At 52.2% G+C, this 12,647-nt stretch overlaps 6 protein-coding genes across 6 annotated transcripts, besides 10 other annotated features; 3 read left to right on the top strand and 3 right to left on the bottom strand.

Annotated features, from left to right (window-relative positions):
* Positions 1–201: 201 nt before the first annotated feature.
* On the top strand, positions 202–731 carry ACLA_070500 (Erg28 family protein; the record flags this gene model as incomplete). The annotated part of the gene is made up of 2 exons (XM_001275443.1): positions 202–264; positions 369–731. 2 exons carry the CDS (start codon positions 202–204, stop codon positions 729–731), a joined length of 426 nt encoding a protein of 141 aa, XP_001275444.1.
* Positions 732–979: 248 nt separating this feature from the next.
* ACLA_070490 (UDP-glucose:hexose-1-phosphate uridylyltransferase) lies at positions 980–2,333 on the bottom strand (the record flags this gene model as incomplete). The annotated part of the gene is made up of 4 exons (XM_001275442.1): positions 980–1,085; positions 1,152–1,917; positions 1,989–2,173; positions 2,233–2,333. The coding sequence occupies 4 exons, from the start codon at positions 2,331–2,333 to the stop codon at positions 980–982; spliced, it is 1,158 nt and encodes a 385-aa protein (XP_001275443.1).
* Positions 2,334–3,158: 825 nt separating this feature from the next.
* On the top strand, positions 3,159–4,362 carry ACLA_070480 (F-box protein; the record flags this gene model as incomplete). Its single annotated transcript, XM_001275441.1, has 4 exons — positions 3,159–3,212; positions 3,312–3,678; positions 3,800–4,183; positions 4,259–4,362. The coding sequence occupies 4 exons, from the start codon at positions 3,159–3,161 to the stop codon at positions 4,360–4,362; spliced, it is 909 nt and encodes a 302-aa protein (XP_001275442.1).
* Positions 3,719–3,743: a microsatellite.
* Positions 3,999–4,029: a microsatellite.
* A 550-nt stretch (positions 4,363–4,912) lies between the features above and the next one.
* Positions 4,913–7,212, bottom strand: ACLA_070470 (putative GTPase NOG1; the record flags this gene model as incomplete). Its single annotated transcript, XM_001275440.1, has 5 exons — positions 4,913–4,954; positions 5,017–6,710; positions 6,767–6,868; positions 6,989–7,097; positions 7,192–7,212. The coding sequence occupies 5 exons, from the start codon at positions 7,210–7,212 to the stop codon at positions 4,913–4,915; spliced, it is 1,968 nt and encodes a 655-aa protein (XP_001275441.1).
* Positions 4,980–5,011: a microsatellite.
* Positions 7,213–7,686: 474 nt separating the features above from the next.
* Positions 7,687–7,728: a microsatellite.
* Positions 7,688–7,725: a microsatellite.
* Positions 7,729–7,844: 116 nt separating the features above from the next.
* On the bottom strand, positions 7,845–8,866 carry ACLA_070460 (polyamine acetyltransferase; the record flags this gene model as incomplete). The annotated part of the gene is made up of 2 exons (XM_001275439.1): positions 7,845–8,378; positions 8,489–8,866. 2 exons carry the CDS (start codon positions 8,864–8,866, stop codon positions 7,845–7,847), a joined length of 912 nt encoding a protein of 303 aa, XP_001275440.1.
* Positions 7,890–7,913: a microsatellite.
* Positions 8,867–9,192: 326 nt separating the features above from the next.
* Positions 9,193–9,232: a microsatellite.
* Positions 9,194–9,232: a microsatellite.
* A 676-nt stretch (positions 9,233–9,908) lies between these two features.
* Positions 9,909–9,948: a microsatellite.
* Positions 9,910–9,948: a microsatellite.
* A 352-nt stretch (positions 9,949–10,300) lies between these two features.
* Positions 10,301–12,595, top strand: arg2 (acetyl-CoA:L-glutamate N-acetyltransferase; the record flags this gene model as incomplete). Its single annotated transcript, XM_001275438.1, has 3 exons — positions 10,301–10,348; positions 10,417–10,581; positions 10,652–12,595. 3 exons carry the CDS (start codon positions 10,301–10,303, stop codon positions 12,593–12,595), a joined length of 2,157 nt encoding a protein of 718 aa, XP_001275439.1.
* Between the last annotated feature and the right edge of the window lie 52 nt (positions 12,596–12,647).

Here is a 12,647-nt window from a genome sequence, read left to right as displayed (position 1 = left end):
GCTGATCCCGCCAAGAGCGGACATCCTCGGCCCCCTTAAAAATGACACAAACAGTGCATACTTATTACTTCCTTGAGCTTCTCAAAGTTAACAGGTGACAATTCACTCCCTCTTGTATAGTTACACCACAAAAGCACATGTGCCCAGGAGTGATTCATTCTCCCTTCTCAACCACCATCCACATCCATATCCCTATCCACCATGGCCAACCTCCTCTCCTACCTCCCTCCCTTTGAGGGCCTTCTCCCCAAATGGCTCTTCCTGGTACTTGCACCCCCCCCTCGTTCTAAACAAAGAAAAAAGAAACCTCAAAACAAACCCCCCCCCCCCCCTCCGCCCAGACTGACCCTCCAATCTCCTTCTCCCAGGTCTCCGTCATCTCCGCCGCCAACAGCATCGGCGCCTACCGCTCAGTAGACTACGCCGCCCAGCTCTACAACGCCCACGCCCCGGACGGCCGCCCCACCACCAACCCGCTCTCCTCGCGCACCTTCGGTACCTGGACGTTCCTCTCCTCCGTCATCCGCATGTACGCCGCCTACCACATCACCACCCCCGCGCTGTATGACCTGGCCCTGTGGAGTTTCGGGATCGCCTTCGTGCACTTTGTGGCCGAGTGGTTGGTTTTCGGGAGCGCGCAGCTCAAGGGCCGGTTTGTGAGCCCGTTGATTGTGGCGTCGTCGACGTTGGCGTGGATGGTGACGCAGAGGGAGGCGTATTTGGCTATGTAGGATGGGGAGTGGGCAGTTGGGTGGTCACTTTCGCTAATATAGAGAGGAAGTTCGGTAATGGGCATCGGCTACTCTTTCTTGTTCTTACGTAGGGTTCCCAGGCTTAGGACGTTGTTGATCCGTCGGGCTTGGTATAAACTATTGGCCGAGGGGGATTTCGGGTTTTCGGTATTTATTGATTTTTTTTTTAAGATACAAGCTCCTCAGGGAGATGCGTTCCTAGCGAGTACAACAATCATGTTCAGTGTTCAGCCGTCCAGCTTCTTCCGGTACAGCTCTCCCCCGCAACCCCGTAATCTCGCCGCGGCTTGTTCCGGGGTAATGTCCCGCTGAGGTTCGGCCATCATCTCATACCTGTGCGTTGGTTTTGGTTAGCCAGAAATCGCTCCTGACAGTCAGAGGAGTAGACGGAGAGCTTACCCGACCAAGAACTTCCGCACGGTCGCACTGCGAAGCAGAGGAGGATAAAAATGCAAGTGCAGGTACGACGACTCGATCTCCTCGTCGGTGCCGTCGAGGGGCGCCTGGTGGATGCCCATGCTGTAGGGGAAGTGCGTCTCGAAGAGATTGTCGTACCGTCTGGTGATCTCGGCAATGGCCTCGGCCAGCTGGGCCTTCTCGTTGTCGTCCAGGTCGACCAGCGCGCGCTTATGCTTCTTGCTGATGATCATGGTCTCGAACGGCCAGGTGGCCCACCAGGGGCAGACGATCAGGAAAGCCTGGTTCGCAAACACGACGCGCTCCTGTTTCTGGCTCTCCAGCGCGGCATAGTCTTCCAGCATGTGCTTGCCGGAGTGCTCCCGCCGGTATTTCTTCAGATGCTCCAGCTCGATAGCGGGCTCTTCGGGCAGCGAGCTGGTGGTCCAGACCTGTCCGTGCGGGTGAGGATTGGAGCATCCCATGGCAGCGCCCTTGTTCTCGAAGATCTGCATGTACCGGTATTGCTCTCTGGGATGGGACACACTGGCAGTGGAGGAGTTGGGGGGCAGAGTCGTCGCAGGAGCCACGGAAGCTAGGGGGGACTTGGGAGACAGATGCGCTGAGTAGATCTCGGTCCAGGCGTCAATGACGGGCTTGATCTCGGCCGGCGACAAGTCTGCCAGGGTGAGGTTGTGAGCGGCAGAGAAGATGAGCACATAGCATTTGCCTGTCACGGGCTCTACCTGAAGGAAGAACGACTCTGTCTCTGGATAGTACCAGCATTAGCGACGGGACTCCTAATACCCTTCTCTTCCGTTTATGGCCTGACGAACTCACTGTCTGTATCCTCCGGATGGTAAGGGGCTTGCTCCTCCTTGACGGCGCTGTAATCGTTGACAAAAACAAAAGTCTTCTCATACTTGGGGTTCGTGTCCCCCTGCGCGCGCTTATTGCCGGGGCATAGATAGCAAGCCGGGTCGTAGGCAGGCAATGTGGTCTTGGAGGGGCTCTCCTGTTGTCCTCTATATATATAGACCTCAGCCGATCGAACGCATGGTTGCGATGAGTTGAATCAACTTACTGCCAAGGACGCTTGGTTCTGTGGGGAGAGACCAGGATGTACGAGCCCCGAAGAGGATTGTATCTCCGGTGCGAGATGTCGTCCAGCACGTTTTCAACCATTGTATCTGAGTAGACAAGAGTCTTGGTGACCGAAGAAGGCTGTCGAACAAACACCGGAAAGAAGAAAGAAGAAGCAGAGGAAGACAGAAAAGAATGAAGCAGCAGGGAGAGAAGAACGGATACACAGTGACATCCGGTCGGTCATAGCGGCGGGGCTCCGGAAAATTGGTCGCGGGGTCTCTCCGCCGTGTTTTTGGGTTGGAAACTAGAAACTAGATGCTAGATGCTAAAGTATTCCTAGTCCTTGATATTGTATATAGTCACTTGTCAGTCATGTCGTCTTGATTTTGTTCTGCCAATGACATGGCGTTTCTATAGATGCTTGCAAGTTGCAGCGCTCACAGAAGCCGAACGCGACACCCCATCCCAATACCATGCCGAATGAAAGGGCTCGGCCTCGGCAAAATTAGTTTCCAATCCAACCATGCTGCCCTCCTTAATATTGTTGCTTTAGTAGTTCAAATAGGCTAAAGCCCTTGAGCCTGGGAGGGGAGCACTGGGCAGGAATGTGGATAAACCGGAGCATTTCCCCATTCTCATATGAAAACGCAGCCGAAGTTTCTCCAGATCAGCCCGAAGAAATCAATTGCTTTGACCCTGACGTCAGCACTTGGGCCTGGTTGGGTGCCTTATCAATATGGCTTGCGCTTATCTGTAGACGGTAGAGTGTATACGGCGTGGAACGCCTTCTCGGCTCCATGAATGATATATATATATATATATGTATGCTTATACTCCCTTTCATGTAGATGCTACTGACCATCCTTCAATAACCAGAAACCTCTCCTATCATCCCTCCCAAACTGAAACTGAGAGCAAGCAAAGATGGACACCAGTGTTCCTCCTCCACGTCTCCATCTCTACTCGCTTCCCAACGAGGTTCTTTCTCAGAAATCCCCCTGATACGATATATATATACACAAACACCATCATATATCCAAGCACTAACTCCCATACCCAATCTCCGTCGGCTCCCAGGTCTTCGTCCAAATCCTCTCCCCCTTCTCCACCCGCGATCTCCTCCCCCTCGCCGCCGTCTCCCACCGGTTCCACGCCCTCGTCCTCCGCATCCTCCACTACCGTCTACTCCTCACCGCATCCCTGAAGGAATTCAAGCTCATCCTGGAGTGCTTCCATCCGAGCTCCAAGCTCGCCGAGCCCCACGTCTTCTGTCGCTACCTCGGCACAGACGGCCTGAGCGACCAGCATGACGGGGAAGGATCGCGGTACGAAGACGCGGACGCCTCGCAGCGGCTGGGGAGGCTGGCGTCGCTGTATTCGCGGTTCCGGCCAGAGGTGACGGTGGAGGAGCGGGCGAGTGGGGCCCAGCTGGTTCCGTTGATGGGTATGTCTGCGCCCACGTGGTGTTGTTATCTGGGGCGGGGGAGGGAGGAGGGAGGAGGGAGGAGGAGTAGGAGAAGTGACAAGGCGTGACAGGCTAGAGCTGACAAATTACGCGGGGATAGCGGAGTGCAGAGACGATATGGTCGTCACCAGACCCGTGGACTTCGAGGACTATGAGGATTTCTCGCAGCTCTGCGTCGTCGTGAACGTGGTCAAGGTCATGCCGGGGACGAACCTCCTGCTGAGCATCATCACGATCGTCGACGGGGTCGTTCGGTTATTCAGGGATTGGTTGGGCGAGCAGGAACGGAAGGGCAGGGATGCTGCTGCTACTGCTGCTGCTACTGCTACTCCCGCAAACGACGACCAGATGCTATGGGTGGACGCCGACAAGAACGTAGGGCTCAAGCTGCGCGTACGGGAGAAAACCATCCACAACCGCCAATTTCCCATCCTCATGCATCGTGATGATCTACCCTGTCCCAGCTACGAGATCGATGTTCAAGGTATGTTGTTGCTACCTCCTGGAATCCAAAATTGCCGCCTGTGCTAATTGCAATTGGGTTGTTGATGATCTGTAGAGTTGCATGTCCGGACGACACGCTTGCTCCTGGCCGTTGAGAAGTCTCAGGAGGAGTTGCAGGAACACCAGCGGGCAATGATATTCACGCAGCGTTCGATATAACATGGGGCAAGGGGGAAGGGGAAGTGCAATCTTGTTCAAAGAGCGCTTGTTTTTTTTTTTTTTGTATATACTGCAAAGCCATCTGTTGCAGCTGTCAACGATCAGTGACAAAAGATATCAGTTTCGGGATTCATCTGGTCTATATAGGACGACAAGAGTCTATATATTACCTGGTTCAACCACCCACTTGCAGCAAACCCCCAAACCTATTTTACCTGTCAAGCCATTTTTCTCCACATCGACTTCCTAGAGAGCTGACTTGTGGACATATTTACTATTTACTTAGTCGTCCGCTGGGCATATCAGCGGCCAAAGCAAGCCTACCGACAGCTGACACACGTTGAAGGTTGCTAAAGAACTGAAATGCCAACATCAATCGATTGACTCTAGGGATATACCCAGGTATTCACGCGGTTATCATCAAAATCAGATCAGATCAAAGCACAAAACAAGGACCCCAACGCCATTTTTGGACACCCGTTCCATGACAAATATACGACTAATATTAGAAATGGACTTCGTCTCGTCGTCGACCACGGACGCGAAGCCTTTACCGGCGTTGTGTCTTGCCGATCGTACGCTTTCCGGTGTACTACAAGGAGATTAGCATGTGTACTAAGAAGAGAAAGAAAAAAAAAAAAAAAAAAAACCTACCAAATGCTTGGGAAGAGAGGCGGTCGTGTGACGATCCGCTTCTCCTTGTCTGGCCATCCGGTTGTTCTTCTTCTGTCCCAACTTGAGCAGACGCTCCGCCTTGGTGCGGGATGTTGTGTCGGTCACACCGTCCATCAGACGGTTGGTGGCCGCCTGGCTGCGGGCACGGCTCTTGGCCCGAGCAATTGCCTGGCGAGGATCCGAGGGATCGATGTCCATAGCGTCGTTGGTGTCGATCTCGCTGCGGGTGGTGGTGCGGCCGCGCACCTGGCTGTGGGACCGCGCACGGGCAGCAGCGGCGTCGACATCGTATCCGGCCGCGTCCAGAGCCTGCTCCATCTGCGACAGCTTCTTCGCCTTGGCGCTGCGGGGGATGGCTGCCCGGTTCTTGAGCGACTTGCGCAGCTTGGCATCGTTGCGCATCAGGGCCCGCTTCTCGCGAATCAGTTCCGCCTTCATGCGGTTGTCGGCATCCTCGACATCTTCGACACTCTCGTCCGAGTCGTAGTAGCCATCCGCTTCCAGCTTCTCCTCCTCTTCCTCCAGAGCAGCCAGCTTCTGCTCGATATCCGGATCCACAAAGTCGTAGATATTCTTGCCGTTCCACACCTCGGGGATCTTGTCGTGCTTCCATTCGTCGTCGGCCAGAGTGTAGTTCTTCTTGAGGTCGATATTGTAAACACCAGCACCGCCGTTCTCCTCCTCGATGTCGCGCTCGAGCTTCTTCCGGTTCGGGTCGTCCTTGTCGTACTTCTGCAATGTCTTCACCGCATCGGGAATGAAGGCCTCGCGCACACCGCCAACAGGCTGTGCCACGTGGATACGGGCGAGCACGTCGCCCAAACGTCCGCCAGGGGTACCGGCGCTGTTGGATCCGGACTTGAGCTTCTGCGCGACTCTCTCGGCCAGAAGCTTGTCACATGCAGCGTTCTTCACCGCTGTGACGCCTTCGGTAGTGGCGCACGACAATTGCAGCAGCTCGACATCACCGGACTTGAGAATCTTCTGGAGTTCCTCCTGGTATTCGGGCTCCAGGTCCTCAGGCCGTCTGACATCAATCTTGTTGACGACAAGGAAAACGATCTTGTTGGCAAACAGAGGGCGAATGCTGTGGAAGAGCTTGATCTGGTCGGCCACCGAGTAACCACACTGCTCCGAGAGATCCATGAAGTACATGATAGCGGAGCGCAAATGCGCAATGGCGGTGATGGACTGCATTTCAATCGTGTTCATCTCCTCCAGGGGGTGGTCCAGGATACCAGGGGTATCAATAGCCTGGAATCGCAGATACTTGTAGTCAAAATGACCGACGAACAAACTCTTGGTGGTGAAAGCATAGGGCTGGACGTCGACATCGGCGCGAGTGATGCTGCGCAGGAAACTGGACTTTCCGACGTTGGGGTAACCGCAGATCAGGAGAGTGCGGGTATTGGGATCGATCGCGGGGAGACGACCCAAGTGCTGGCGAACCTGCTCGAGGTAGACAAGGGGATCCTTCAGACGTCTGCAGATGGTGGCCATGCGACCCAGACCAGCACGCTTGAGCTGCTTGCACTGGAACAGCGACTGGGCGTACTTGATGAGACGGACATAGTCGCGAGAGACGGTTTCGATAAGATGCTTGGCTGTGGATACTTGACCGAGGGCGATTCTGAAATGATCGGCATCGTACAGGGTGTTCATCAAATCCTTGTCTGTGGGAAGAGATTAGCCGCACCGAAGCTGCAAAATGAACATAGATAAGACATACGGAAGGGATGAATATCCTGCAATCTGGGAAATCCATCGAGAATCGCCTGGAATTTTTCGCAGAAGGTCTCCTGGGTGAATTTGACCTTTCGAGTGTAGAACCCTATTGCGTCGCAAGAATTTTCGTTAGTGCCATCCATTCATTTGATCATGTAGAAGATCAGAGATAGTATCCGTCCCCGAGGATTTTCTCATCATCATCATCAAAGAAAGGTCTACATACCTCTGATACGGCTGATCTTGAAGCCGGCACGGATCTGGGTAGGAAGCTGTCTCTGCGTGCGACTGAGGACGACATCCAGAAATTCCTGGCTCGTGGGCACAGGCGGGATCTGATCAAGCGGTGAAAATCGAGATGTCAGTTTGAAATAAAACAACACAGGCGTCGGATAACACATCAAATTAGAAGAGAGGGGGGAAACTCACATCCTTCCAAGTCGTCTTCATGATGGGCACCGGCAAGAGAGATCGAGATAGAAAAGGCTCTTGCGATGGACAAGTTGATGGCGCTGGAGGTCAACAACAAATGAGGAAAAAAAAATTGTCGGCGGGCGGTCGGGCAGATTTTGGCGGGCGGTGAGCCAAGCATATGTGGGGAGGGAAAAAGTTACAGTCAGTACTCAGTATCCGTAGCCGAGAACACGCTTGGTCTGGGAATTCATTACTCCAATATACACAGTACGCTCATTTACAGTCTCTTTTAGTCGGATCGTAATCATGTACATTGACTATCGTGGGAGTATGGTGACACATATCAAGTTCTGAAAACCCCCAGATCCTCCGTCCCAGAATCACAAGAGAACTCCGTTGCTTTTCCTCGTAAAGCCTGCCTTCTAAAACCAAAACCAACATGAGACCCATTAACATGCATGCGAAGTAATTCCAGATCATAAACAATATAAAAAGAAAAATAAATAAAATAGAAGAAGAAGAAGAAGAAGAAGAAGAAGAAGAAGAAGAGGATAAAAGGAGGACGTCAAGAGATGAGACGCAGGATGAAATATGGCGATAAGACGGTCATCGCCTTTATTCTTGAATAAATTCCAGGATCTATGTCGGTCGGTTAGCCTCGATTTCTCCTAGAGACAAGATAGGGCAGGAATTGCAAGGGGAAGGATTGATTCAAAAAAAAAAAAAAAAAAAAAAAAGAGGCCACTCACCAGATCCGTCCATCCACCTCCGCCGAACTGACATTTGCTGGGACCAATGCTCTCGAATCCCAACGACTCGTAGAATGGCACCAGATGATCGTGTGCGATGATTGAAATGCGCCTGGCAATGGCCGCATCTCTGATTCTTTGGATGTAGGACTTCATCAGGGTACTGCCGACCTGCTTGCCCTGGTGTTCCGGAAGCACTGCAAGGGAGTGGATGGCAATCGTGCTGCCATTCTCGTCGTGACCGATGGTCTCGCCATTCTCGATGACAATACGCTCTTTCTGCCAGTTTGATGGAAGTTTCATATCATTGTCCGTCACCAGCGTTGTCGAACTCCGAGTAGCAATGATATGGCCGACCAGGGTGGGGCGCGGCTTGGGTTGACCTTCTGGTATGATCGGAATGGTGAAGAGACCAAGACTTAACTCAGGGCACTTGGTCAGACGATAAATGAACTAAGGAGAAAGACAAAAAAAAATAAATGTCAGCGGGGGGGTTTCTTATCTCTGGCAGAATTGGCCATTCATTCAGGACAGAAAAAAAAAAAAAGGAGGGAGTTGCACACCTTCTCTCGAGTGCAGCGTTCATTTTCTGGAAATGCATTCTCCACGGCCACACAATCATCCACATTCGACACCGTGAGGGCTTGAACAAAGGGATGAAGGTCGTCCAATTTGGTGTGCTGGTGCACCGGCGGGCGGCGCAGCCAGTATGAGAAATCATTCATGTCATCCGGATCCACTGAGACATAATCCTCATCTGCCTCTCCCTCGTGGTCCTCCTCTGCAGGGTCTGGAGACAAGCCATTCGCCATGGCTGCTTCCGCACGTGGGGATAGATCGCTGGCTGTCGCAGGAAGAGAATAGCTGCTCTCTGCGTTGGACAAGGGTTTGAAGGTGCCCATGGACTCGATGTTTTCTGTGTGATTGGTGGGGTGCGCCATGGCCAAGAGATTCCAGGTCCTAGATATGTAGGGACTGGAGTATTCGGAAACTATCTAGACGTAGCAGATTGAGTGTGGAAATAATGATGGGAGTAGGTAGAAAGATGAGGCTGAAAGAAGACTAGAGAGACTGGGTAGAATATGACCGATCTCTGGACGTTGGAGGGGTTTTCCGAGCAGCAATCGGCGGGAAAGTGAAAGTGAAACCATCAGAAGCGTTGAAGAAAAAAAAGCGAGTGGGGAATTGCTGCTGTTTTAGCTCAATGCGGGTGATAAAAGGGGAAGAATCGATTCGACTCTGGGATACGGAGTACAAAGATCTAGTATTCTTCTTCTTCTTCTTCTTCTTCCTCTTCTTCTTCTTCTATACAGTGAGATATCGATAGACAGACAAGGTATCTTCATGAGAACCTTGACTTGGACTGACTGAAGACTACTTACTACTACAGAGTACTACTCGATAGGCTGATGGGATTCTGCAGGCTGCACCATCGAACTGGGATCTCCTATTTCCTGTCCATCTGATTGCTCGCCTTGTCCATCCGTAGACAGCAGCGTATCTATTGAGTTAGTAGATAGACAAGGCTTGTGGGAATAATGGTGTTTATTGAGTATTGACTTGATAATAGCCTTCAATATATCTCACTAACGTACTACGTTATATGTACTCCATCTCTCCGAACTAACTATTTAAGATCGAAGGAGTGCGAGTGTGGGGCAAATCCCCGATTGGGGGATTCTGAAGAATGAAGATGAATCCCAGAATGAACGGTTATTATTATTATGATTATTATTGACACCAAATGTGAACAGCAAGGGAGCATTGTTGCTTCCGTTGTCCCAGCTGTCATATAGAATCAACCTCGCATATAAAGTAGAAGATTAGAAGATACCCGAGGGAATCGGACCCGATGGTATCGGTTGGACGGGGGGTGAAAAATATTGAAGAAGTGAATCAGATATCGAGATATACTATGAGCGATTATGGCTCCCTGTCTGCAAGCACGCAGACGTGGATGAGGGAATTCTTTCACCTTCAAACTAATAATAATAATAATAATAATAACAACAACAATAATAATGTCAGGCAGGAATCCAATATGGCAAGAAGATGAATTGTCCAAAAGACGCTCAACAGCTACTACGGAGTACTACTAACTAACTAAACGACTAAAGTATCTCTGCCAGCGACAGCCGACCGACAGCGGAAGATTTCGTGCGTCATTATCCGCATCGACTCATTTTTCTGCGGATGAGATTATTTGAGCTGTGACTGTGCTTCTGGCGCAAGTTGTCGCCCTGTTCCCCCTCCTGTTGGGTCGACAGCTAGATACCTATTTAATTCTATCCTGACATCCAATTCGATTCCTCTCTCAGCTCTTCCATGCATCCATTTCTGGTTTTGTTCTCGTGGGTCTTCGACAGGAACGAAACATGAACCCCAACGCTGTGTGGCCGCGAACGGCCCAGTCTTCGCTCAAGGTACAGCAGACCAAACAACATTCCTATTCCCTCCACAAGCGGTCTCTGATATCCCCAATTTCAAACAGAAACACCAAGTCTCGCTGTGTACATGTCAGCGCCGATCGCATTATCGTCTTCGATCCTTTTCCACTTTCGCCGACCGCAAAATCCACCAGAGCGCCGGCTTTTCGTCCAGCAGCAAGAACCATGATCGGCTGAGCCACCGAGCGAGGGAAAAGCTGCTCGATCGGGTAGGATCTTGCTCCGATGAACTGATACAGATCAATCGGCTAACCGGCTCCTTCGTGGACGGGGAAATAGGAATTCTTTTTGAGCTTGCTGAGCTCCGCGTCGACGCAGAGAGAAGCCAAATCCTACCTGGCTCGGTTGAAGGCGCAACATCAACCAGACCTCCCCCAGAAACCCACTTCAGCACCGGCCAGCACCGCTAAAATCCCCCCTTTACCATCCGGAGTCAATCTCGGATCATTCTACGGCGCCTCAAGATCGGTGTACGAAACCCCCGTGTTCCGCCAGGGTCCCACCCCCACGCCTCGTCAGGACCAACCTGAAAGGCTTCATCTGGCATTGGTCAAACTGTCGATTCCGCAAACGCTCGATGACACGATTATCGATGGAGTCGCAAAGACCCTGGCGCAGCTGGATAGACTGGGTCTGACATGCTGTGTCATGATTGATCCCGGGGCGGCAGAAGATGCACGCCTTCTTCGCACACTTGCTACTGAGCAAGCCGACCGTCTAGCAATTGCAATCCACAAGCAGCCCGACTCCAAGTCCCTTCGACTTGATTCGGTGTTGTCCGTCGACCCAGCCACCCCCCATCTCCCTAAAGTGCTCTCCCGCAAAGCTCTTCTGAAGCCACTACGCGACGGCCACACCGTCATTCTGACCCCCATTGCGTATACGGAGGATGTTCCACGGGCTGTTATGGTATCAGCAGATGACGCTGTGCTTGCCTTGACCAGAGAGCTGGCCGGTCTTGCGACGTTTCCGGATCCCGACGAGGATCCCCTGACTACCGCTGAACGGATCGGTAGACTCCAAAAGGAGGTATCTTTAGACCGGGTGATTCTGCTGCATCCACTAGGAGGTATTCCCGCTTTCAACTGGAGGCAGTCATCCCATGTTTTCATCAACATGGAGCAAGAATACGATGACATCGAAAACGAGTTACTGCAAGCGAGGGACGTCATATCGGCGGGAGATGCGAACTTGACGGCGTCTGACATCCTCCAGCATCCGTCCTCCGTGGCGGTCAGCAACCCTCTCTCTAAGTTCGTCCACAAAGAGATTGTGCCCTTGCCTCCAGCCCGGTCACTGAGTCCAATGGTCCCAGAAGCCCAAAGAAGCGCAGTCGAGGGTCACTTGGAAAACCTGCGTTTGTCCCAGAAAGCGCTTGCAATGTTACCATCCGCTTCCTCGGGCATCATCACCTCGCCAATTGAAGTGGCCAACTCGGCGAAAACAGACCAACCGTCGGACCTTTCAGTCGTAGGTACTCGACGACAAAGGAACCCACTCATTCACAATCTCCTGACCGACAAGCCATTGCTCTCCTCTTCCCTACCAATGAGCAGGCGTGGGCCCATCATCAGCGCGCAGGGTATCTTGAACCCGGTAACTTCCCATACGACATTTGTCAAACGCGGCATGCCTTTGACCATCCTGCCCAATCCGTGGGTGAAGCCGTGGTCCGCCCAGCGTCAGCCACGGCTGAGGCTGGACGATCCCAGCATTGACCTCCCTCGATTAGTTCATCTCATCGAGGACTCTTTCAACCGGAAACTCGACGTACAAGACTACCTCAACCGTGTCAATGACCGCCTCGCCGGTTTGATCATTGCGGGTGAATACGAGGGCGGCGCCATCCTAACATGGGAGCTCCCTCCTGGAGTCCAGGATGATGGCAGTGCTGAAAACAGTGCGCGAATGGTCCCTTACCTGGATAAGTTCGCTGTCCTCAAACGCAGCCAAGGGGCAGGAGGTGTAGCAGATATCGTGTTCAATGCCATGGTGCGCACTTGCTTTCCCAATGGCGTGTGTTGGCGAAGCCGCAAAAACAATCCGGTCAACAAGTGGTATTTCGAACGGTCTCTAGGCACATGGAAACTGTCCGATACCAATTGGACCATGTTTTGGACGACCCCTGGGCTCGTAGAGGATTCGCAGAAATTCCGGGATTACGAGGCCGTATGTCGAAGCATCCAGCCAAGCTGGGCTGAGGATACTGGCGTGGTAGACTGATTCTTCTCATCTGATAATGGCATGGCAAGGCATGGAAATCTCCATTTTTGTT

The sequence above is a fragment of the Aspergillus clavatus genome, genomic scaffold (assembly GCF_000002715.2).
Source record: "Aspergillus clavatus NRRL 1 1099423829791 genomic scaffold, whole genome shotgun sequence".
Lineage (NCBI taxonomy): Eukaryota > Fungi > Ascomycota > Eurotiomycetes > Eurotiales > Aspergillaceae > Aspergillus > Aspergillus clavatus.
The sequence above is the reverse complement of the archived record's forward strand: the minus strand, read 5'-3'. Positions and strand labels throughout refer to the sequence as shown.